We start from the raw sequence: 25,763 nt of genomic DNA, 5'->3' as shown, positions 1-25,763 counted from the left end.
ACTCTCGCATTTTGGGCAGAAAAACACACATTGCGGGGGACACGCTTCTGTACTTCAGCTCACACTACAGTCACCCAACCCACCCACACGGCCGGTAGCAAACTGTATTATACAGTAGGTACATAGGCATACGTTGCAGGGACAAAGGCCGTCTCACTCCACATGCCAGCATATCGTGCGTCAATACCCACACTGCAGGGACATGCACACTCGCATTGTGGGACCGGCCTCAAGACACACTGCATAGATTCGAACATTACACCGCAGAGACAACCCATCGCGTTACAGAAAAAGGCAACAGCACACTGTCCGAAATACACAATGGCAGACTATGGGAACACACGCAATACAGGAAGCACGAACCATAGGGAAAAACACTCAGTGCAAGCACTCGCACTCTCTCACTGCACTACCGGGAAAAAAGCACTCAGGCGCTGTGCTCCTGAAATTCCCACTGCAGCAACACGAACTCTCACTCTGTGTGATGACCGATACGCACACATTTCACAGGCACACTGCACACATATACACAGTGCAGGGACATAAACTCTTGCATTGTTGTCACACTCGCGCAGCTGACGCCGCAGAGCACATACTCTCACCTGGGTCCCATGCACCCACTGCCGGGGAACCGCCTTCACACTGCTTCAGGTACACGCACTGCGCAGACATCGCACAGGACGTCGCACAAACTCTCACAGTGGGGACGCAGTGCCTTACACCACAGGGACAGGTACTCTTACGTTGCGGGTCAGACACAAACACAGGGGTCGAGCTCTCACACTGAGAAAACAGGGACAGAGCAGGGGCAGGTATTTCACACTGCAGGTGGACGTGGGCGTACATTGCCCTTCACAATGCACTCCTCTGGCTTGATCCCCTGCTCTCCCCTCACATGATCTCACCCCCTCCACCACCAAGCCCCGGCCCTGGAGCACCATCGATGAATTGGAAAATCCCATCTTGCATTGGAAAATGTATTTGGTATGCCTCGGGATATGCATCTGTTGATTGCTTACATATCTGTGCATCCAGCCAGCATTACGTACATACTGCTTCGAATATGTATCTGTTGATTGCTTGTGTCTGTTGGTTGCCCATTTTTTTTTTTGCAGCACCCAGCCACAGCATTCTAGCCGGCATCCCTCTCGCCAAAAGATCCCAGTGGCGAAACGTTCCTGCGCCGAACTGGGCTCGTCAAAATGTCTGCTGCGCCAAAGCGGTCGCGCCGAATCGGCCCGCGCCGAACTGGCCGCGCCAATACGTCCTGCTCTGATGTACCTCCATCTGATGGGGAAACCCGTGACTGGAGCCAGAAAATTAGGGTGACCAGACGTCCCTGTTTTGCACGGGCTGTACTGGAATTATGCCCTCTCTCCTCGCCACACCTCTCCTGACCTGAGAAGTTTATTTAAAACCCCTGTCCTGGTGCGACAAATTAAATCTTTTTCAATCTGCAACAAGTCGAGCATAAATTAAAATGTTTTTTTCTTGCTGTTACAGCAAAATCTGCAATTTAAATCCAGGAGACCTGATGGAAATAGTAATTATTTACTGGGAAGCCCCTTCAGGGATGGGTAGGGGGCAGCGAAGAGGGAGACTGTGGGAGTGGGCTTGCTAGTCCTACTTTTATGTTTGTGGGTGATCCCAATTTTTATTTAGAAAACCTGGTCACCCTAATGTGTGTACAAGGGAAACACTTGCATGGGTCTATCAGCGCAAGTTAACCTCATAACCAGACTGAATGTGGTGTAATTAACGAGCGTACTTTTCCACCATTGCTATTTTCCTTATCTGATCAAGTCCTTTGAAAGTGTCTGTGAAGCAAAATGCAATCACCACATACAACTATTAAGTGAATAATTCATAACGGGTGGCCAAATAGTACACCTCATTAAATGGGGCTAATTCGCGTTCCAGTAGTATACCGTTGGCGTAATGGCATCTCATTAGATTTACCATTCATGGGCCTTTGTAAATATTTTCAGTTCGGCAGTTATTGAGTTCCTCTCATTATAATATTATAATAATTCGGGCCCTTTCCCTGTCACACTGCTAGTTTCTCTCACTTAAACAGCACCCCTAAGTGTCCCCCCACCCCCCCTCTCTCTGTATTTGACTTTGGTAGCGCCATCTCGCAGCTGCCAACCACTCTCTGGAACAGCTTGCGCTAAGAAACCAAAGTTAACAAGTTACTATACCTCCAAATATTCTTCTCCTAATGTTTTTTTTTTACATTTAAAAAAGTTATTTTATGGTGCAACAAACTGAAACAAAAGACTTAAAGCAGGAAAAATATTATACTCCCGATCTCATGCACCAGTTGTGTAAACTTTCACAGCAATCGGAAAATCAAACAGTAACATCAATTATGACAGGAGAAGTTATTTATAGCGCGCCTGTACACAAGTGTTTCTAGGCGCGACAAGACAAGGGAGGGCAAGACAAACGATCTTAATAGGCCTCGTCATTCAGATCGTGCGAGAAGATGTGCAAGGGGGAAGGGATGGGGGGGGTGCAAGGGAGAGGGAAGGAGGTGTGAGGGGGAAAGGGCAGCAAAGCTCCAAGTGCAGCCAGGGCAGCGTGGCTCTGGGTAGTGCAAGGAGAACAAGGGACTGCTCTAGCCCCTAAGTGCATGGGAGGCCCGGAGGCAGTGCAAGGGTGACTGATCAAGAAAGAGCCTGGTACCCAGTGAGAGACTGATGGTAGCCAAGCAACCAGTCGGTACAGCGGACAGGTAGGTTAGCAGGAGAGGGAGAGCGAAGTAAATAGCGCTGTGTAGTGAGAGATGAGTTTGTGGACAGATGGAACCAGGTTCAGACAATTTAAGTAGTTTTTATATAGCGTCAGATATCCGTGGCTTTAGTTAATGGCGGCAACATCTGCATATAGTTTCCCCTCAGTGTCTCAACAGTAGGGTACGTCTTTAAGCCACATTGTGACTCCAGGGGGTCAGAATTGGGCAATTCACCAGCCAGTTTTCAGGGTTGTGTGGGGGAAAACCGCTGTGGTAAAGTTAAGCAAACCAATGCCGGGATCAAGAGGCAAGGGATCATAAATAATTGTACTGATTTCAGCAAACACTCCAGACCAGATGTTTTGAAATTCACCACATGACCATGCAAAATGAAAGACATCTGCACTAAAAATCTTGACATCTATTACCGATTCCTTTCATGTCCGTACATATGTTAAGATGAGCTGTGAATAATATGGCTATTCCAGATACTTAAACTGAATACGTTTAAATCTTTAAATATTTTTGTCTTTGTGGCATATATAGAACAAGACATCCTCCGGTGGATTGCCAGCTATATAGATCGTTCCCATCTACGTTTGGCCTGAGCGTTATTATTAGCACACTTTGCAGTTAATTTAGCATATAAACGGGAGATCAGTTTCCCGTCACCTTTCGCCAACATCGTGTCAATGTAAAATGTGCAGTGTCTGATTGGGTGGGGAAGAAAATAATCACTGCTCTCAACGCATTATTCTATAATAAAGAAACATTTCCAGAGGGGAGGTTCCTGTGGCAGCCTTTCACGCCTCTGTTATAAACTGACCGTTTCTGAACAGGCCAAAAAAAGGTTTTGATACCTAGACATAGCACAACATTAACATACAACCACTCTGAAGTGTTGGCTATCCCAGCTATATTTGTTACAGGTATCAAAGGTGGAAAACCTGCATTTTTGACCAACCTTAGAAGCTATCTTCTTCTAAGCTGTAAATGTGCACGCTACCACATTTACTTCATTACTAGTGCAGATTCTGCAAATGACTGCCATCCTAAGGGGTGCGCTACTGCTACCTCCTTTTCTATCCGGACATAAGGGCGATATGGCACACGTCTGTATCAGCAATATAGTGTGATTGCGCTTCGAAATAGTAATGTTCAATATTGGGTTGACCAAGGCCACCTCGATTCAGTGGCACGGGAAGTATATCGCAATTGACTGAAAGAAATTTGGGTAGACTAGACATTTTAAGAAGGGATATTGTACCAATCAGTGGCTAAGGAAGGTTTCTCCATCTAGTAGTATAGGTCAGTGGTGATGTGCTCGTCTTGGAAGCAAGATGACGCAGACGAAACACATGTTTGAATCCCAGTTCCACGCTTAGACACCTTCGGTATTAAGCGTGTTAAAAATAACCAATTATATCAATTAGAAATTATAGGCAACTGTGATTTAAGTGTGTGCATTGCCTTCCCAAAATGTTCCATGTATAGGATTTTCGTGTCATTGGCAATTTCTATCCCCACAGAACACATGCTTCTCGTTTCCTAAGCGAAGTCAAGGCCATCATTCTATCTACTGGAACCTTCTGATAATGGAAATAGAATAGATTTGATAACATTAATCCGGAGCCCTGAATGCTCCCCAAAATCGTCTATATGCACAATCACTGGTGCCAGATTTTGATTTGGGTTTTTAATAAATCAAATTGGGTCATCTGCATACATTGATAACCACATTTTGTTTTAATGAATCCCTCTGTGTAAATAATGCCTATCCCTCAGTAGAGCTGGCAACTGCTCGACCGCCAAGGCGAAAAGCAAAGGGGAGGGCGAGCAGCCCTGCCTCACTCCCACCCCCCGCCTCCCACTCCCCCACCTTTTAAGCAGGATCTCAGGGGATAGGCCATTTTATTCAGTTTAGTAGCGGGTTACTTGCTCTCAATGATTACTTTGCTGTACACATGTGCAAAGACTCCGATTTTCTGAAGAACTGTTGAAAAGTCTCCCCCAGAGAATGAAATGCCTTCTGGGCATTCATAAATATACCAACAGTGGGTACGTCCGGTTTTATCAAGTGCAGAATCCCAAAAATCTGAATGAGGTGGATCTCCCTTATAAACCCAGGATAATTGGTCTTCACCCACTGGTCTATGAATTGTTGCTTCCTATTGGCTATTATTCTAGCCAGAATCTTATTTTCTGTGTTGATGAGAGAGACTGGTCGGTAAGAAGTGAAGTTTTCAGGGGTTTTGCCAGGTTTGAGGAGGAGAGATGTAATGGATTAATTAATTCCTAGTTCTTGCCAGTACCATGTTTGTAATTCCCTCATGATAAACATTAAGGAGATGCTGGTCCCTGGTGCTTGACAAAATTGTGAGATTGTATAGCTTTATACACCTTGGGGTTGGGTTATCGGACCATAAGTAGCATCATTTCACTTTCTTCAAGCCTGCACAGATATATGTTTGATATGATAATGCTGTTTTTGCGCCTCATTTACATTGGTAGTGGTGGTATAGAAAATCTTGCAGACTTCAACTATATTATTTTTGTTGTGTTATCCCATCTCCATCAACTGGCAGTGATGCAGGTGTGTTGCCTATCCTGTTATCTGGCGAGTAGTCTACTGGGTCTGTCCCCCTCGCCATTCACCTTCCTATCGGCTGCTTCAAGAAACTGTCGATTGGCCAGGTGGATCTTGGCCAACTGTCTCGCCTATTGGAGAATTTCACTTTTAGCTCTTAAGTTTTTTTCGAGGCAGTCCAGGTCCCTCTTGATGGTGTGGAGTAGCCCTGATTCTTTAGAAATACAGACAACTTGAATGTAACATTAAATGTCTCCCATATGACTGACCTGGATGCATGAGAACTTTTGTAAAACTCGAAACATGTCCTTATTTCATCCAGTAATTCTGTTATAACGAATGTGAGACAGGATTCTGATTTGAATCTCCATTGAATAACTGGGGCCCATCAGTGGGTGACACAATACCATCTTGAGAGGAGGCATACTCCGTCAGGGTGTGGGGGAGGATGACAGTCTTCAACCCATCCCATCCTGACACCGGGGCAAGGAGGTAACCAATTTGCGAAATTGTACGCAGAGTAAAATGTGAATTCTTGCATTTCTTGGTGTAGCGTTTTACACTCATCTGAGGCCAAATGACGAAGTACTAAATTGGCAGATTTAGGAAGTGCTCGGCATGCAGATAGCAATCTATCAAGCACAGGGTTTAGCACCGTATTTAGGTCCCCATAAATATGCCTACTAGTAATTCATTCATAACATTCAGGAGTGTGTATGTACATCACGACACAAATCGAAAAAAAGAATAAACATTCCATCTCTGCTATTGGTTACACAGCAAGCTCACTTCCAAAGTGATTCCTGAATCGGCAAGGGGCAGTCAATGCTCTACTAGTTTATAGCAGACATCTAGCCCAAGGGGGATTTCCCCAGGACCTGTTTCTCAGTGGCACTGTGTTGGCACGAGAGAGCACAGGCCAGCTGGGACTGTTTCGGAAGGGGGCTTCCGTCTTTTCCCCCATGGTGCGCTCTAACTTCAATATCAGTCTTGGGTCTGGGTTGATAGCGCCTGTCAAAGTCCAATATGCTGTTTCCCACACATGGGTCTCTAAAATCCTGTGTCAAACTGTCAACCCTGCACTTCCCTGATCCAGTGGGTGCACTTATTCACGAGGGCCACCCTGAGTTAATAACAGTGAGGGGGCAATGTTAGTACTCTATGTAAATAAATTGACCCTCCCCTACAAAGCACTATCCCCTTGCCATATTTGGCAGTACAATTCTGTGGCACATGACCATAACTCTAGATGACTCGCCCATGACCGCTTTGGGTCTGGGACCATCTTTTCCCCTCTGAGGGGATGAGGATGAGATGGCTTTCTGCACGCTTGGTGGGGCAGGGAGTGTGTTCTTACTCGCTTTATAAGGGGCAAGGGCACATTATCAGATGGGGGACTTTTTGTTTTATGATTTTTACTGCGGTCACTGATGGGGTCCGGACTATCAGGTTGGGGTTAACATTCTTAGAAGAATTTGCAAAGTCGGCACGGAGTGCAGTCTGCAAAGAATGTATAACCCCTTTTTGCCGTCCTGGGCGATGGGTACCTTCCCCAAGAACTCTTCCAGCAACTGTAGGAGAAGATTTTTAATTGACACCAGTTCGGACAGAACAAGACTGCATTTGCATGCCTGGGCCCCTAGGTCATGCACACCATCTCGTGCCGCATTGTCCCTCAATACTGATTCATGGTTGGGTAGTACAGTGGAAAAAGTAGGTGTGGATTGGGACCACCATTGACCCCCAATCGATCAGCCATCATGGGGACTTTCCCAAAGTCCTTGTTAGATTAGAGAAGCCCTCCTCCCTACCCACCCTTTTGTTGAAATGACTGGTTTGCATAGCGTTCATGATGGTTTTGCTGCTTTCTTTCAGTGTAATGTGTCCCCCAGCCATTTACAGCACACCCCATCCTATCAGAATTGTCAGTGGCGTCAGAATTGACAAGTTAAGGGCTGGCTAGGGAGCAGCTCAGCAGGTGGCGTAATTGCCCCAGTAGTAGTCGAGCGGAAGCTAAGGTGCCAACAACAGCAGATGTACAAAGTCTCTCCATATCCGGGAACATTTTACCCCACTTATCCCAGGCGTTTTTTGGTTCGCCACAGACTTTAGAAAGAACTTGATATCTCGATACCCCAGTTCGCCTGGAACATCTGTGTCCCCATTGCTGGGTGAAGTTTACTGGCCTTTATAGTCTGCTCGGTAACTTTGCACCCTCATGGTCCAGGCTTGGAGGAATATTGGTAGTGCCCAGAAACGTGTGGTTTTCACTAATTAGAATACGGGCCTCCCCCACTGCCCTTGAGGCATTATTTAGCCTGCTGTTCTCCACGTCGGATGAAGAGCAAAGGGAGGCAGTGAGCAGTTTTTGGCGAAAAGGAGAGCATAATGGGCAAAGTGGCAGGCAGGGCAGCAAGATGTTTAACGGGTGGTTGAGTAAGTCTGTGGGTTTTCGCGTCCTTTGAGAATCGTTTTAGGAACCCAGTAGTATCATGTCATGTGCCCAAAGCCCTGTACTGGAGAGCCAAAACGTGTGAACATATGTCTTGCGAAGAAAGCGCAAGAATGCAACTCTCAACCTGCCAATCCGCTCACCTGTTCCAGCATGCAGAGGTCTTCCCGATGCACTGCTTCCTCTGTCCACTTTTTGAGAGAGGAAGCTGGTTTGTGCGGTAGAAAGGCACGGTACCCACTGCAAGTTCGCCTGTTCACCAATCAAGCAGTGATCTTTGGATGATGCTGCTGCTGATCTCCCCCCTCTCACAGCCCCTGAAAAGCCTGCGGCTCAACAGCCGCACAACCTTTGCTGCGCGTGCTTCGCCAGCAAGGGTGTTTGATGTGGCTTATGAACGTTGGGCGCATGGCAGAGGAGAGCAAAGGTTTGTAGCTGCGGCTCTCAACAGCCACACACCATTTTCCATAGATTCTATGAAGGAATAGTACCATTTGAATGGTACTCTACCTTGCTGGCAAGTAAGATGCAATTCAGGGATGTTGGAAAGTTTATTTGACATTTACTTTGACCTTTTTTTTACATTGACTGCAGTGTGTGGCTGGCTTCTGGATGGTGGTCGTGAGCAAACATGAAGTTGGCTTATGGTGACTTGCACTTGTGCGTTTCTCTTAGATTGAGAAGATTAACTAAATTACTCGACCTCGAGCAGAATTTTAAAGCATTTGCGAGGACTTATGCGAGAGGCATCTATTAATGTAGCGACTCCTCTGCGTGAGTTGAGTAGAAGTATCTATAGCAGTTGTGATTTTCCTAGTCGTGCTGTGGGGATCGAACCCCATTACTACTTTCTAGGACTCTTCAAATTATGATACTTGCTATTAGAGGCACGTCATATTGTTACATTTGCGCGCTGTCGCCGTCATTTACCAACTTGGACATTTTACTCCATTCATATATCTTTTTTAAATGCCAACAAAGGCGCGATCCTTAACTTGTACCTGCGATTTAGCGCCAGTACTATACTCATTGGAACTGTACCATTACTCATTAGGGCATCGCATTTCACCCCACTACCACATGCTTTTTGTACCGAAACACATTAGTCAGATTGAAACTGTGGACCGTCAATCCAGAGATTGCATCTGCATCATTTACTTTGAAACATTGAGCTCCTCCAGAATTGTACTCAATACTAAACGTTAGTATTACATTCTTTTACATTACTGAATGGAACTGTATTCTTGATTATACTTCTGACCGAAGACTACTTCCAGGACGAGCGCATTGTATGTTACTTCCAACAACCAATCCGTCCACCTTTGCCAAATGCCTGGTTAAATAGAGTAACACTTTCCAAGTCTTCATTTGGTGATTTAGACCTCTTATGTTCCATGTTAATAAATTTAAGCTAATCCCTTGCCTTTTATATATGGCAAGTTTCGTGCATGCAGCAGAGTGAGGATTGTTGGAAGCGACTCGTACACTGGCCAAAAGGAAGCAAATACAATGAGCACTCGGTAATTTAACTGGTAATTGTGCTTCTGGCTGTTGTAAATGGTGCTCACATTTTATTTATTTATATACAGGAGGAACCATGCTCTTTTGATCACCAAAGAACATACAATAGATAAGAAAACCGGTTTGACTGGAAGCAGTGCGCTTCTTACAATGGGGTGAGTTTGAGGGACATTCTGACCAAGTTGTGAAGGGGAGTAAATGGAACAGTCAAAAGAGGATTTCCTTGATGCCAAACCACACCTATCTCTGTGGCCATTCATAGGATTGTGTTGCAATCCCTTAAGGCTCCCTGGGGATACACATTCCTGGGCAACTCTGTGCACTCTTTCCACGATGAACACAGGCAAGAGCTTTTGGCCCAAAAACATCTTTTAGTAGTGACTCGACATATAGCTCCATTGATATTAATGCAGTATTGGTACTCACTCTGAGGATACAGATGATATTCCTGTGATCCCCCTGCTTTCAAGATCCTCATTCTTGGCTGCTAAGGTCCTACGTGTCTGTACATTAAAATGGGTGGAGGCCACCATGGTAATGGTATCTCCTGCTGAGGAGATCCTCCTCTCGGCAGTATCGAGCCTGGCTCCATGTTTATTAGGCAAGCTTTTAGCTGGTCCACCTTGCATGTTCGTGTAAATGTTTGCATTCAAAGTGCTGATACCTACTTTTTATTGGAGAAACATTTCATTTCCATATGACTACTGCTGACATCATCATGCTCAGTTTGGGGTTTCATGTTGCATTATGCACGGTTCAATTTCTTTTTACAGCGCTTCTTGTCAAAACCAACCTTTCGAGGGGATTGGGTCCCCCGTAGTCCATATCTATGACAGGTAATGTCCACAGCTGTGCTGCTTCGGAAAATGTTTGGCGTCTGCGTCCTGCGTCGATGACGTCGATGCGCCGTCCCCGAGGACCTCCTCCGACGGCCGACGTCACCCGATGTGAGAAGTAGGACGCACGACGCCCATAGCCTCAGTTCTGTTTTTGCTTCGTGAATCTCGGTACGCCTCGACTCGTTGGAGTTGCTGTTTTCTATTCTCGGTTCGTTGAACCTGTTCGGTTGGTTGTGAAGACCTGTTTGTGGCGATGCCTTTCTCATGTTTGACCCCCGCGTCCGGTCTTCAAGAACTGCGGGGACTGTGGGTCTGTGGGGACTGTGGGTCCAAGATGTCGGTCACGGACTCGCACAACGCCTGCCTCTGGTGCCTTGGGTAAGCCCACGATACGGACGACTGTCGACTGCCAGTCGCTCACTGCGGAGGCCTTGCGGGAACGCAACAAGAAGCTGTCGGTAGGCCGGGTGTCTAAGCCCCGGAAGTGGAGGTCTGCGGGGCTTTCGACCGATGACTCGAGGGGTGACTCTCTGCGTCATCGTAGGAAGTCCGGTGGGTCTCCTTCCAGGAGTCGGTCTCGCCACTCCTCCGCCTCTTTTAGGCATTCCAGGAAGCGCCAGCATAGGTCGCCTTCCCCGTCCTCTTCCGAGGACTCCGCCCGTCGGCGGCTCGCTTATCCCTCCATGCAAGCGACACCGGAGGAATGGGCTTCCTTCGGGAAACGGATGCTAGCGATTCTGGAATCGCAGGGCACCAGTCCGTCTGCACCTCCCGAGTGGGGTCGGTCGGCACCGGTCGAGAGACACCGCCTGTACGCCTTCAGGCTCGGGTGGTCGGCACGGCTCGCGGGAGAGCTCCCACTCGGACAAGGGTAGCCGTTCTCGCCATGCCCGTTCCAGGTCCCAGTCCTCGACGCATTCGAGACCGCGTGATCCTGTGCCGTTTTTGAAAAAGACGTCGACACCTGTGGCGCCGAGGTTGTCGACGATTTCTCTCGAGGTTCCGTCTTCGAGGGGGGTCGACGGCGTCGGCGCCCAGGTTGCCGAGAGACCCGCTCGGAGCTCCGGCTTCGAGGACTGTGTCGACGCCGCAGATGCTGGAGGCTTTGCAGCTCACGTCGACGCCGACTCGTTCGGCGCCCTCAACCCCTTTCGAGGCGATGGTGTCGGAGGGGCCCCGTGGCTCGGGGTTTGCCCCTAAAAAGGCTATGGCTAAGGTCCGGCACTGCTTTGGTCCGCAGAGGTCTTCCTCTCCCCGCCTGGAGTACATTTCAGTGGGTGATGAAGGCTCTGATGGCGGCCTGGTTCCGGTTCCAGATGACCTTATCTCGGGCCATAGTCAGTTTGATGACCTGAGGCAGTCACTGCATGATGCCAGTGGACTGGACACCTCTCCGGAGGTGGAGTTTTGTCGGCCGGAGCCTGGCACTCATGCCGGAGCCTGGCACTCATGCCGATTCGTCATATCTTGGGTTGGTCAGCTCCCCCAGGGGAGTTCATTCAGGATGATCTCACGGACATCCTTGATCTCGGTCCACCCACTGACCCGGTTTTTCCTTTTCATATGGCTCTGCAGAGAAGGGTGGCAGCGGCTTGGACTGCTCCGGAGAGTCTCCCGGCAGTGGGCAAGTCTTTGTCGCAAAAATACCGTCAAGCCAGTAGCAACCCCTGCTACTTCTATAGGCACCCCACCCCGGAGAGTTTGGTGGTGCAGGCGGCTACGGCCCGGCAAAGCAGGCATCATATCCTACCATCCCTCCGGATAGGGACGACAAACGTTTTGACAGCTGGGCGAAGAAAGTGTTTTCTTCGGGGGGTATAGCGCTTCAGGCGGCCAACTCCATATGTGCCTTGTCTCGTTTCACACACACTCTGTGGAACTGTGTTGCAGTGATGGCTGATCATATTCCCCGAAGTGGACGAACAGGATGGTTTCCTTGCTATGGTTCAGGATGGCAAAGATGCTATTTGTGAGGCCGTTCAGTCGGGTTTGGACTTGGCGGATTGTGTCAGCCGGTCCATGGCGGCGAGCACCGTAATGCGCAGGTTTGCGTGGTTGCGGAAGTCTGGGTTCGCTCCTGATGTGCAGTCCCGGCTCCTCAACATGCCTTTTGACGGTGAACACCTTTTTGGCAGCAAGGCTGACGAGAGCCTTGAGAGGTTGCAGACCTCCAAAGCTGCAGCAAAATCGTTGGGTTCTGCAGTTTGCCAACCTCCGCCTTTTCGTCCTAGGGGACTGCAATGGAGCAAAGGTTCCTTTCGCTATTACTCGTCCTTCAGCAAAGCGAGAGGAGCTAGCAGTCAAAGAGGCCATCGTAAGAGTGCCAGAGGTGGAAACGGAGGTACTCGAGGTGCCAAGGCCGCTCGGGCAGTTACCTCTTTGCCCTTAGGCAACGCCGCAGCCGCTACCACTCGGTCATGAGGCCAGGTCCCATGGTTCGCCGGTTGGAGGAAGGCTGGCGCAGCATCTTGTAGAGTGGCTAGCCATTACTTCAGATGTGTGGGTTCTGGAGATCATAACCCACGGCTACTGTCTTCCTTTTCGGCAGAGGCCTCACGACAATCCACCAGGGAACACCTCTTTGAAGAATCCGGATCCGCTCCTTGCGCAGGAAATTCAAGCCCTGCTGGAGAAAGGCGCCATAGAACTGGTGCCTGTAGCGGAGGGGAACAAGGGATGGTATTCTCCTTATTTTTTGATTTCAAAGAAAGACGGGGGATTGAGACCCATCATGGACTTGCGCGGTTTGAACAAACTCCTCAGGAAGGACAAGTTCAAGATGGTGACTCTTTCTCAAGTCCTCCAGGCCCTTCAACTTCACGACTGGTTGGTGTCTCTCGACCTCAAGGATGCTTACTTCCATGTGCAGATCCATCCCAAGCACAAGAAGTACCTGAGGTTCGTGGTTGGCGACTCGCACTTTCAGTTTCGGGTCCTGCCGTTCGGATTGACTTCCGCCCGAGGGTTTTCACCAAGCTCATGGTGGTGGTGGCAGCGCATCTCAGGAAAGGGGGGATTCACGTCTACCCCTACCTGGGCGATTGGTTGATCAGGGGGAGCTCTCCCGAGCAAGTCCTGGATCATCTGTCCGTCACCTGCCACTCTTCACATTGTGGGCTTCTCCCTCAATTTAAAGAAGTCCCATTTGACACCAATGCAGCGGCTCCAGTACATCGGAGCAGTGCTCGACACGTCCCTGGGGAAGGGTTTTCCTCCTCAGGTGAGGGCTCTTCACATTCAGCAGATGGTGCACAAGTTTCAGTTTGCCCAGAATCTCCCAGCGTCCGAGTTCTTGAGACTGCTCGGCCTCATGGCATCCTGCATTCTTCTGATGCCAGAGGCTCGTCTGCGGATGAGATCTTTGCCGTGGGCACTCAAGCTCCAGTGGTCTCAGTCCTCCGGCAGGCTGTCGGACCCTGTTCAGATGCCTCCCTCGGTAGCCCGGGATCTTCTGTGGTGGGCCGTCGAGGGCAATCTGATGAAGGAGCCCCATTTTGGCTGCCCTGGCCGGAGGTGACTATCGTGACGGACGCATCCCTCACGGGATGGGGAGCTCATGCCAACGAGCTGACAGTTAGCGGTCGTTGGTCTCCGTCGGAGTCCAGACTCCATATCAATCTGTTGGAGCTGAGGGCCGTCAGTCTAGCCCTGAAGGCTTTTCTGCCGACTGTGCGTGGGAAGAGTGTCCTGATTCTGACGGACAACACGGTGGCCATGCACTACCTCAACAAAAAGGGGGGGGGCAGGGTCACTTCCGCTGTGCAGGGAGGCGATGCAGCTCGAGTTCTGGGCCATCCAGCAGGATGTTTCGATCTCGGCAGTTCATCTGGCCGGAGACGACAACGAGACGGTGGACGCTCTGAGCCAGCAGAGCACGATCTCTCACGAGTGGGAGCTGGCTCAGGAGATTCTCCTGCAGATCTTCGCCCTTTGAGGGACCCCTCAAGTGGATCTCTTCGCCTCCAGTGTCAACCGGAAGTGCGAAAGATTTTGCTCGTGGGAATTTCCTCCAAAAGGAGCCTTAGGAGACGCGTTGGTGGTGAAATGTGGTCATCCCCACTGCGGTACGCGTTTCCTCCAGTCCCCGTCATCCCGCAAGTGTCGCGGAGGTTACGGAGGTTCGGTTCCCGGATGATCCTCATTGCTCCGGCTTGGGCCCGGAGGACGTGGTACCCGGACCTTCTAGACTTGTCCATCTGCCCTCCACGTCGTCTTCCCAACCGAGACGATCTGCTCTCACAGAAGGGGGGTCAGGTTTTCCATCCAGAGGTCCGATCCCTCAATCTTCACGCTTGGCTTCTGAAAGGTTGAGGTATAAGGAATTGGGACCTCCCTGAAGACGTGATGGAGGTGTTGCTCTCGGCCAGGCGGCCGGCAACTAAGTCTCTGTACTGTTGACGTTGGAGAAAGTTCTGCGACTGGTGCAGAGTTCAGAATGTGGATCCTTTTGAATGCGACATTCCCATGGTTTTGTCTTTTTTGCTTTCTTTGGTCCACAGAGGCTTGCAAGTGGGGACCATTAAAGGTTACCTGGCGGCGCTGTCCATATTTAAGCGCTTGTCTGAAGTGTTCCTATTTTAAGATTCCTTTAATTTCGCAGTTTTTGAAAGGGCTCACTAATGTGTTCCCTCCGTCACCTTTTTTGGTGCCAGGTTGGGATCTGAACCTTGTTCTTAAGTTTCTTATGGGTGCTCCGTTTGAGCCTTTACATTCTTGCCCTTTGAGGCTGTTGACTCTGAAAACTGTGTTTTTGGTTGCGGTTACTTCCGCTCGCAGAGTGAGTGAGTTACAGGCACTTTCAGTTAAGCCACCCTTCACTGTGTTTCCTAAGGACAGGGTTGTCCTTAGAGTTTGTCCTTCTTTTCTTCCGAAGGTGGTTTCGGAATTTAATTTGAGCCAGAAGGTGGTTCTTCCGCCGTTCTATACTCCTCCACATCCTGTAAGGAAGAGGAGAGGCTCCATAGGCTTGATCCTAGGAGAGTGTTGAGCTTTTATTTTTTTAAAACTTTATTTTTGGTATTTAATACACCACACACATACACACCCACATTAGGGTGGATTGAAACTTTGCGCCATCACCCCATAACCCCCCCCCCCCCCCGAGCTCCCCCTACCCCGCCACCGCCGACCAGTGTCCTTGGTGTAGCTCACGCCCCTCTGTGGCCTTCAAGCCAGGGAAATTTGGCCTGGGCTGTGGCTGCGTCAGGGCGAGTCGCCAGGCTCCGATGCATTTGCTGAGGTGGTCTCCGCCTTGCGCATCAAGAAGGCCACCAGCGGGCCCCATATGTCAGGCGGGCGTGGTGAGGGAGAAGTTTTATGAAGTCGGCCTCTATATCCTGGTAGTACAGTAAGTCTTTACGCCAGGCAGCGTGGGAGGGGGGGGGGCGGCCCCATGCCATGGCGATTCTCCTACGAGCTAGTGTCAACAGGACCCCGGCTAACCTCCTTGACGGAGCGGATAGTAGTCTTGTCATTCCCAGTAGTGCTGCAGTATGACTTGGGTGTATTGCTTCTCCCACGATCGCTGTTGTTGTGTCCAGTACTCGGTTCCAGAAGGGGGCGATTTCTGGGCATTCCCATGACAGGTGTAGAAAGTTCGCAGATAGGGTTCTGCATCTCTTTCACTCCGCCTGGGTGTCGGGATGATGTTTGTTGATTTGTTCAGGAGTGTAGTAGGTCTGATGGAGGAAGTTGAAGTGGATAAGCTTGAGGCAGGAGTTAAGTGCGATTTTCTGGGTCTGATTCAAGGCGTAGCTCCAGTCCTCATCTGGTATGACTGTGTTTAGTGCTCTTTCCCATCGGGTTTTTGCGCCAGTGTTGGCGGGTGTCGTGCCCGAGGTTAACGCTTTGTATATTTGTGACACCAGTCTACCGCCCCCCTGTGCTTGAATGACATCATGAAGCAATTGCCATGTCGGTGGTTGTCGCGGGAAATCAGGTAAGAGGGACTGTAGTGTGTACCGGGTCCGGAAATAAAGAAACGCGTCCAGGGCAGTGTTGCCCCCTTTCTGTTTGGCTTGATCTGGTGTTAGGAAGCCTTCCTCTGTGAATAGGTCCCCCAGGGTTTTTATGTGGAGCTTGTCGACCCATTGGTGGAAGACTTTTTCTGACGTTAGGGGGATTCCAGGGATAAATTTGACTGGCAAGAGGGGCGAGTATCTTGTTTGCACCCCGAGTTTGCTGGCAAGGGTCTTCCAGACCTTGTACATCGTGAGCATCACATTCATCGTAGGGCAGGGCACGGGAGCTGTCCGAAAACCACTGCCGTCAGGAAGTTAGGGGTCGCTAGGGCTCGTTCCACTTGTACATGTGGACGATTGGATTGCGTTGCGTACCAGTGGCTGAGGTATTGTGCCTGGGCTGCCCAGAAATATTTCACCATGTCCGGGAGGGCTAGACCTCCTTTGTTCACCGGAAGTGTTAATATTGAATGTGCGACTCTGGCTGGCTTGCCGGCCCAAAGCAGTTCAAGGACCAGGCTTTTCAGCTTCCTTAAGAAAGTTTGCGGTAGCAGGAGTGGAATATTGTTGAAGAGGTACAGAAGTTTAGGTAGCACTATCATCTTAACCAATGATGTTCTGCCCCAGAGTGTTGGGGGAAGCGTTTTCCAGCGTGTGACTTTGTCTTGTAGGGACTTTAGCGCTTCCTCGTAGTTATCTCGGAACACCTCATGCTGGTCTAGTGACAGTTGAATTCCCAGGTAACGAACTTTAGCGGTCTTCCACGTGAGACCGCAATCGTCTGCAAACTGTTTAGTGGTTTGAGTCAGTGGGAAGACGACGGATTTAGAGTGGTTGATTTTTAATCCGGAGGCTCCCCCGAATTTGATGACTTCCCGCATGACTGGATTCAGGTTAACTTCAGGGTCACGTATGAAGAGAGCCACGTCATCGGCGTATAGAGAGACAATAATCTTGTGTGGGCCATTGATGAGTCCCCTCTGTTGTCTGAGTTCTCGTAAGTTTGAGGCTAGTGGCTCCATTACCAGGGCAAAGATTAATGCTGACAGTAGGCATCCTTGTCTCGTACCACGCTGTAAATTTATTGATGTTGATTTTGCCGTGCCCACTATATTAGCTTGTGGCTTAGTGTACAGGAGGGAGATTAGCTTCATGAAACGGGCCCCCAACCCCATCCTGGTGAGAACCATGAACATAAACGACCACTCCACCGAGTTAAACGCTTTTTCGGCGTCTAGCAGGACCGCTATTGCCTGGGATGTTGGGTCAAGCGCCTCGATGATTCCGAACATTCTCCGTATGCCGAAGGTTGTATTGCGGCCTGGTATGAACCCTGCTTGATCTGCCAACACCAGGGCGGGCATCAGTGGCAATAATCTGTTCGCCAGGACCTTAGCGAGAATTTTATTGTCGAGATTAAGCAATGAGATGGGGCGGTACGAAGCGCATTCTTCTGGTGGTTTACCAGGTTTGTGTAGAAGAATTACATTGGCTTCCCGGGATGAATGAGGAAGGGTCCCCCGTTCCAACGCCTCCTCATACACTGCTACCAGGAGCAGTGTATGAGGCCTTGCGAAGGCCTTGTAAAATTCGCCTGTGAGGCCGTCGGGACCAGGCGCCTTGGATGAGGGCAGGGACTTTATAGCTATTCTGATCTCTTCTTGTGAGATCAACTCGTTCAAGGGTTCGCGTAGGTGATGTTCGACCCAGTAGAGTTCTGTGCCTTCGAGGTACTCTAGAGGGACGTTGGAGTCTTCCGGGAGCTTGGCACTGTAAAGGTCTTGGTAGAACTGACTGAATTCCTCAGCAATCTCCTTGTCGGTGTGGACTACCTTGCCATGCATGGTTCGGATCCTTTTGATTTGTGACTGTTATCGGTTCTGATCAGGTTCGCCAGCAGAGCGCCTGGCTTTTGGCCTTCTCCGTATTGCCGGACCTGGCTGGTACGGTGTAGAAATTTGACCTCGCGCTCCGCTGCAGCTTTGAATTTCTGTAGTTCTGTTCTTAGAGCGGTTGCTGCTTCCGGATTGGAGTTGTTCGTAATCTGGATCTCGAGTTGCTTTAATTTGTTTTCGCTTGTAGTGAGTTCACTTCTAATGAGTTTGAGGATGCCATTTTCTTTGGCGTGGCAGACTCCTCTGATAAAACACTTTAGAGCTTCCCATATTGAGCCCGCTGAGGTGACTGATCCCATGTTGGCTTCCAGAAATACCTCTATCTCCTCCCTTAGTCCGGATGCAAAGACACCGTCCCGAAGTGCGCCCACCTTGAAACGCCAGCGCTGTAGTGGTGGGGTGGGACTAGCTGGTTTGAGCCTTAGGAAGAGTGGTGAGTGGTCTGAGAGTGTTCGTGGCTGGATGCAGCACTGGTCGCATGTTAAGGGCCCATTTATTGAGGTAAAGAAATGGTCAAATCGGGAGTTTGTGTTGTGGACTGCAGAGTGAAAGGTGAAGTCACGCTGGTCTCAACTAGAGAGACTCCATATGTCCTGTAGATCGAACGCTTTGCAGATTTCCTTTATTTGGAGACCCGCCTTGGATGGCGGCTGTTGTGTAGCCGGTGCTCTCTCGCGTTGGGTCCATGACTGTGTTCATGTCTCCGCCCCAGATAATTGTTGTTGTAGGGTCGCAGGTGGAAAGCTGAGTCAGTACCCATCTGAAGTTGTTGGGGCCATCTATATTCGGTGCGTATGAGTTAACGAAGGTTACTTTCTGACCGGCGATGATGCCACTCACCAGGAGTGCTCTTCCCTCCGCGTCTTTTGCTGTATGTAGTAGCCGAAAACTGAGACTTTTGTGTATGAGGATAGCGACTCCTCTCGAATATGCAGAATAGGATGAGAAGTATCTATGACAGCCCCAGCTCTTGGCCCACAGACGGTCTTTCCCTGGTGTGAGATGGGTCTCTTGGATCAGGGCCACATCCACTTTGTGGCGTCTAAGGTACTGTAGGGTTTTCCTGGTCTTGACTGGGTTGTTTCCGCCTCTTATATTCCATGTTACGACATTGAATGTGGCGGTTTGGATTTTATAAAGGGCCGTTTCATTGGTGTGTTAGACAGCGAATGACTGGCTATGCTTAGTTCAGTGTCTGGGTCGGTGCTCTGAGAGCGAAGGTCCGGGTGAGGTAACAGTTCTGATGGCGGGCAGGGAGCAGGTGGGGAGCTGGGCAGACGCAAATCAGCGTGGCTGAACTTTCCCAGTAACTTCTGGGAACTCGAACTGCGGTTCAACTCCAACAGGCCCGAGACTTTACTCTGCATCGGGTGGGCAACCACAAACTGGCCCACCGAGAGGCTGGGAGACTTTATTGATGAGAGTAGTTGAACTGTCATCAAGGTTTGACACTCTCTGCTCCATTTCGTTCATGCGTTGGGTATGAGAGTCCATGCAGTGTTGTAGGAGATCAACTTTGGACGCAAGGCCGTCCATTTTGTTACTTAAGTTGCCAATGCCGGCCTTCAGATCTAGGAGGATTTCTTTAATTTCAAAGGGGTTATCGGGAGAAGCGTCCTGGTGAAGCTCAATAGACGAGGGAGCATGGTCCTCTTGCTGGAGAGGTGCTTTGGGGGTCGAGCCACTTTCGAAGTTCAGCTTCCTCTGGGATTTGTCGTTTTTTCCCATCGTGGCTGTGAGGATGGGTACGAGTTATGAGGATTGAGGGTGGTTCGACTACTTCTTGGGCTCTTCAAGAGCCGAGATGTGGACTTGGCTGGATGTTGCTGGATGTGGGAAGTGGCCTGCGGCCATGAAGGACGGAGAAGCAGACCCTCTCGTGTGAGGTGCGTTCCTGCCGAACCCAGCCCCTGCGGTGTGCTTCGGTGCAGGAGTGGCGTATGTAGGTAGGTAGCTGTTGGCCTCTCAGCCCTCTTTGGTATGTGGGGGGGGTGTCTTTGCGGGCATATATTTGGGAGGAAGTTGGAGTTTGCGTGCCTCGGTGTGGGGACAGAAGGTTGTCCAAGTGATGGTGGCTACTCAGCTGCAAGTGATGGATGTCGCCGTAATGTGGAGGGTACAGTTTGTTGAGGCGCTGGAGTTCGCTGCATCCCCACCAAGGCAGCGCACGGAAGGGGGAGGGGAGGAGACAAGGACCGCTCTGTCCGGTGTCAATCGCGGTTTCCCCCCCCTCTCCTTACCTCTGAGGCTCCGCTCCACTACGCCGGCTCCTCCGGGCGTGGGTCGCACCAGGTTCGTGCTGGCTCAGGTAGTCCGATCTGGCTTGGCGTGAGTCGGCACAGGTTGCGGAGTCGGCCACCCGTATGCCGCTATGCTGAGGTTCACCCTTGAACGCCGGCTTCACGTGGAGGAGAGGTAGCGAGGTTGTCTTCTCGATGGCGGCCACAGGGCGACCGCTGGGCATCTCACGCTCGACGGCTCTCAGCTGGGTAGGGCTGGCTGCCGGAGCAGGTTTGAAGGTTGCGGGCCGGGGTGGCCGACATCCAGGGCACCCGCCGCGGGCCCGGCAGAGGGATTCTCTCAAAGGGGTGGCCGGGCTCAAGCAGGCCGGGAGTGTTACGCTCAGCAACCGGGCCGCATGGGCCGATTTTCAGGATGGAGGGGCAGTTTTTCATCCAGATTTCTTGTGGGTGATACTGGAGAGACCAACGTTTCAGGCACCGGGATTCCGATTCGCAGAGACGCCTGAAACCGCAGGATTTTGCAGGATTGATGCGGCGTTAAGCGGGAGCTTAGTCCAAGGCGGCCATCTTGGATGGCCCTCTAGCGCCCTCTGCGTTGAGCTTTTATATCTTGCGCATGTCCCGGGTCACAGTGGACGATCAACTTTTTATTGGTTACGCTGGAAAGCGTTTGGGACAAGCTGTGACGAAACAGACTTTGTCTCGCTGGATTATTTTAGCTATCTCTGAGTGTTACCGCTTGGCGGGTAAGGACCCTCCGGCTGGCTTGAGGGCCCATTCTACCAGAGGAGTGGCTGCGTCTACTGCCCTGCAGAGGGGAGTTCCTATTCGTCACATCTGTGATGCAGCCACCTGGGCTTCAGTACATACTTTTGTACGTCACTATTCCCTCGATTCCATCAGAGGGCAAGATCTGGCCTTCGGTAAGGCAGTTCTCTATTCCGCTATTTGATTGGGCATGCTAAATTTGTATTCTAAATTCTTTCCCACCTCCTTGCTTGGTACTGCTTTGGGAGTCTGTCATAGATATGGAATATGTCGGAGGACCCAATCCCCTCGAAGAACAAGTTACTTTCTTACCTGGTAACGTTCTTTCGATAGGATGGTCTGACGACGTATTCCATATCGCTCCCTCCCTGCCTTCCCCGCTGCAGAATTTCTTTTGCGTTTGCAGCTTGCGTTCCGCAAGGCCTTGTGTGTCTGACTGGCAGAAAACTGGTGGCACACGTTCTGGGAAAAAACTATAACTGAGGCTATGGGCGTTGTGCGTCCTACTTATCACATCGGGTGACGTCGGCCGTCTGAGGAGGTCCTCGGGGACGGCGCATCAACGTCATCGACGCAGACGCCAAAGATTTTCCGAAGCAGCACAGGTGTGGACATTACCTGTCATAGATATGGAATACGACGTCGGATCATCCCATCGAAAGAACGTTACCAGGTAAGAAAGTAACTTGTTCTTCATTGATACTTCTTGGGTTTCCTTACTTTATCACTGTGCTATATTATAGACCAGATACTGGGTGGAACCCTGATAGAAGCATAATGCTGGGAGATGATTAACAAGGTCCATTCACAAGTGATGGCCTCTTTGCTGTCACATCAGCCCATACTGCCCGGCTAGCAGCTCCATACAACCAGGAGAGATTTCAATGCTTCAAAGTGTTGTTGTGAAGCACTGACGCGCGGCACCCCATTCAGCACCCTGCGACCTCCAGCAGTCAAGGATCTCTTCCCACAGCGGTGTGGATCAGTGCGCCACTCTAACCTGGGTGGCCGCCGCCGGGGCCAAAAGACTCCAGTGGCAAACACCCTTCTCCATCCCCCCCCCCCCCCCCCCCCCAATCGCCCACATGGATTTGAAACCGGACCGAGTACCACAGAGACCTTGGCACACCTCTCATTGGGAGCCACACTTAGCCAGGGCCAGGAAAAATCTCTGCCTCCAACTCTCACATCTGATGTCCTGTATTCCCTGCCTGGGGGCACACTCTTCCTCATCTGGTTTAGCACACAATGCTAATCCAGGATCAGGGCCCTGTCGAACCTTCCACGTCTCCAGCCAAGGTGCCTAATCTGCCTGCAGCGGCTGATTCTGTCCTCACTCCAGAGCAGGCAGGGCAGCTCTGGACCCAAACGGAAGCCCACCACTTCTCACCCGGGTTGAAATTTGGGATTTCAGTTTTGATGAGCTAACTCGAGCGCCTGATTTCGCAGGTTTCATGGGCCGGTGCTGAAACTCACTAGGGAGCCGCCATCTTGATCAGGCTCTCAAACGCTCGATTCTCCTCATTATGTTAATATAGGCTTCTGAAAGCCCAACAAAATCTAGGGTAATTTTGAGGCCACATAAATTACCCGGCTATAAGTTGTCATACATGTTCTAGAGAAGAAAACGAGGCCTGCAATGTATTAAATATGGTATCCAGTTAATATGTCGGAAGAAAAGAGTCGAATGACAAAAATGTCAATGTTACAGAAAAAATAAATTTGAATGCATTTTTTAATTTACATGTTTTTTTTGTTTTGCAAGTAAGCAAGTAAAAAAAGCGGGTGTTACAATAAAGGGGGAGTTTGGGGGGCAGACCCCCATTTCAAACTAAAAATAACAAAGACATTGGACATTTTTTTATTTTGGTAACATTTTTTCAACATTTTGTCATTCGAAATAATCGCTATAAACCGAACTTACAATCTCAAATGTAGGTAAGGTGCTTTACATTTAAATCCTATAAACATATACACATTTAAAATATAAATTGTCATGCCAGTTCTCCCATACAGCACAGTAACTGAATCTGTATCTTATGCCATTCAGCACACCCTCTCAACCACCCTAGTGGGTAGCGTCAAACCTGTAAATTGATTTGTTTGTAGGGTGTCGATTTTTACATTTTTCAATTGCTTTTTGGGTTGGCATTTTGTCCGAGTTCTTAACTAAAGAAGAGAAAATAACCGACTGGATCAGTGGCCTTCCAACCCCCATGCATCCAAACTGGGACAGTAGGGAGGACTGCTTTGAACAGGCCTAAAACTCATGAATTGTTAAAGTCCAGATTACAATTTTAAAATGGCTGTCTTGAATTGTTTTGTATGTGTCTCAGATGTTGAAATGTTCTCCCTTCTTTAAAGCTGGTGGCGTTATAACAAACCTTTTGAAATGGAAGAAGGAAAAAATAGGTTTATTGCGTAAAAATATAAACTTCTTGAAATTTAGTGTGACGTTACTGTTCGAATATGAAACTTAGTGCATAACTCTAGTGTCGTTCTGGTCAGTGCTTTAAATAAATACCTATGGAGAGAAACACCCTATCCTCTCCCAGTAGTTTCCTGGTGTTTGTCAACCGTTGAAAAATGATCTTCCGCATTAATACATTTTTTCTTTTAGTAATGAAAAACCTGTTTGATTTGACATCAAATGCCTGAAAGACAGTCTGACTAAAGCTAATGTCTTTTATATAGTGACATATTGACCTAATTGACGCCGTAACAATAAATGCTGAAAATGCACACATTGAATAATGGTTTCATTAAATATTTCTTTAAGACTGATGGAACTGAACAGTTTTAAATTGCCGTAGGAAATGCAATAATTGTCTTGATTCGCTTTCCAGATGTGTTCATGCTGTATAAACCCAAAAATTATTTTGTGTAATATCTCAGTGTCTTGTTTCACACAGTCAAGTAATGCTTAAAAGTGCAAGTCTTGGGAAATTCAAAACAGAAGTTGATTGAACAAATTTGGAATTTTCCACTTATGGTTTGAAATAATATGCTGCAGTGCTTTCTTTTGACTTATTGTCAATATTACATTACAGGTGAAGAAAAGAATTGAAGACGAAGGAGCATGGAAAGTGCCAACAAAACATACCGAGGAGGGATTTTATAATCTACCCCTGAACATAGTTAAAGAAGCAGAAAACCACTGCCTATTAAACAGCCCAATTCCAATAACTTGCCCTTTAAAGCTTATTCACGGCATGAAGGATGAACAAGTTCCCTGGCACGTTTCTATGCAAATCGCTGATCGTGTTCTGAGCACTGATGTGGATGTTATCCTCCGAAAAAATGGTCATCATCGTTTGAGTGAAAAGGAGGACCTTAAGCTTCTTGTGTACACTATTGACGATTTAATTGATAAGCTGACAACACTTGGGTGAATTGGGGAATGAGTGGGCTGTGTGGCCAACTGTGTTGTTCAGTGAGGAACCCAAGCATCATAGGCAGAGACTTCGAAATGAGTGGGGTCTAGAGTGTACTTTTTATTGTTTCTTGATGCCTCATGACAAGATCTAAATATTGGTGTTTCGTTTATGAAAAAAGGTCCTGTTTTGCAATTGAGACATGTCTGTGTGTGGGTGCAGAAGTCCTAAGCTGAGGGGAGGTGGAGGCTGGCTGTGGGCGTGTCTCCAAGTTCCATGGACTGTAACCGCAACATGCGTTTTCTTGGCTTCAGCAGTCCTGGCCATGGCAGGTCGGCAACCATGGGGGTTACTACTGTCTGCACAGATGTAGAAATGTGAATTAAATGCTGACCTTCTTTTGAAAATGGGCCCAAGAGTGTCATGCCCTGTTTTATTCCTGTTGTATGTTCCACACCTAGGTTGTACCAAAAATCTCACCGCTTTTGTGCCAACCACCTTTTACTGTATTTCTCTGCTGGTTTAAACTATATAGCACTGTCATTCTTGTGTACCGGTTAATAAATACTATGCTTTTATACCACTTACATTTTTGTGGCATGCATTGTTTTTACAAGGTTAATGTTTGACTTGGCACGGCTGCATGTGCTGATAAGCACATGCTTCAAAGCGCTAGCACCCAGGTGGCTTCCTCAGGCGAACATGTAACTAGTGATGCCTGTATACAACAATGGGGAACAGCAGAATTGCAGTTTAAGTGAATGGGGAGCTGATATTTGGAAGGCAAGGGGGGGTATACAGGTGCCTAAGGTCATGGAGGAGAAATGGTACCTTTTAGCAATATGTCAAGGGACACTTACGTGTTTAATCTTCCTATTATCTTCAAGGTTTTCATTTGAGCCTTATTTTAAAGTTCGGCAGTACTGTTATATTTTTATTTTTTAACAATAGAATTCAGACCTGGTGGCTTTTTCATGGGCTGGCTCCCTCCTTTGGAACAGCCTCCCCCTTCCTCTTGAGCTGGATCTCCTCGTATTCCAGAAGCTCCTCAAGACTTTCCTTTTCACCTCCGCACCCTCCCTCTTTTGCTAAACATCAGAGTCGATGAGATTGGTCTCCCACCCCAATCGCCTTCAGCCTTTGCCCACTCCCAGCACTTGCCTTAGGCACGCCCATTGCCCTGTGCTATCACTGGCCTGCACTTATTTATTGGCAGTTCACCACTCTCACCAAGTGATCTCTGCCAGTCACTTAACAGTTTGCAACTTACTCCCTAGCACTTCTCTCCTTGATACTCCTAACACTTTACCCACACCCTCTTATCCCTAACTTTCTTGCTCTGAATGTTCACAAGGCCTAGTAGGACAACGCCCTTTTCATTGTTCTA

The 25,763-nt window shown here is 49.0% G+C and overlaps 1 protein-coding gene across 2 annotated transcripts in view; it reads left to right on the top strand.

Moving 5' to 3' along the window:
- ABHD10 (abhydrolase domain containing 10, depalmitoylase) overlaps positions 1 to 24,963 on the top strand; it is a 324,283-nt gene extending 299,320 nt beyond the window's left edge. For both annotated transcript variants that reach the window (XM_069637182.1, XM_069637183.1), the window contains one exon: positions 24,053 to 24,963. In XM_069637182.1, the coding sequence (XP_069493283.1) occupies positions 24,053 to 24,394 (342 nt within the window). In that variant the 3' untranslated portion in view covers positions 24,395 to 24,963. The remainder of the gene's footprint in view (positions 1 to 24,052) is intronic.
- Positions 24,964 to 25,763: the final 800 nt, after the last annotated feature.

Source organism: Ambystoma mexicanum, chromosome 7p, assembly GCF_040938575.1.
Source record: "Ambystoma mexicanum isolate Mex_15411 chromosome 7p, UKY_AmexF1_1, whole genome shotgun sequence".
NCBI lineage: Eukaryota > Metazoa > Chordata > Amphibia > Caudata > Ambystomatidae > Ambystoma > Ambystoma mexicanum.
This window is presented reverse-complemented; position numbering and strand designations above follow the sequence as displayed.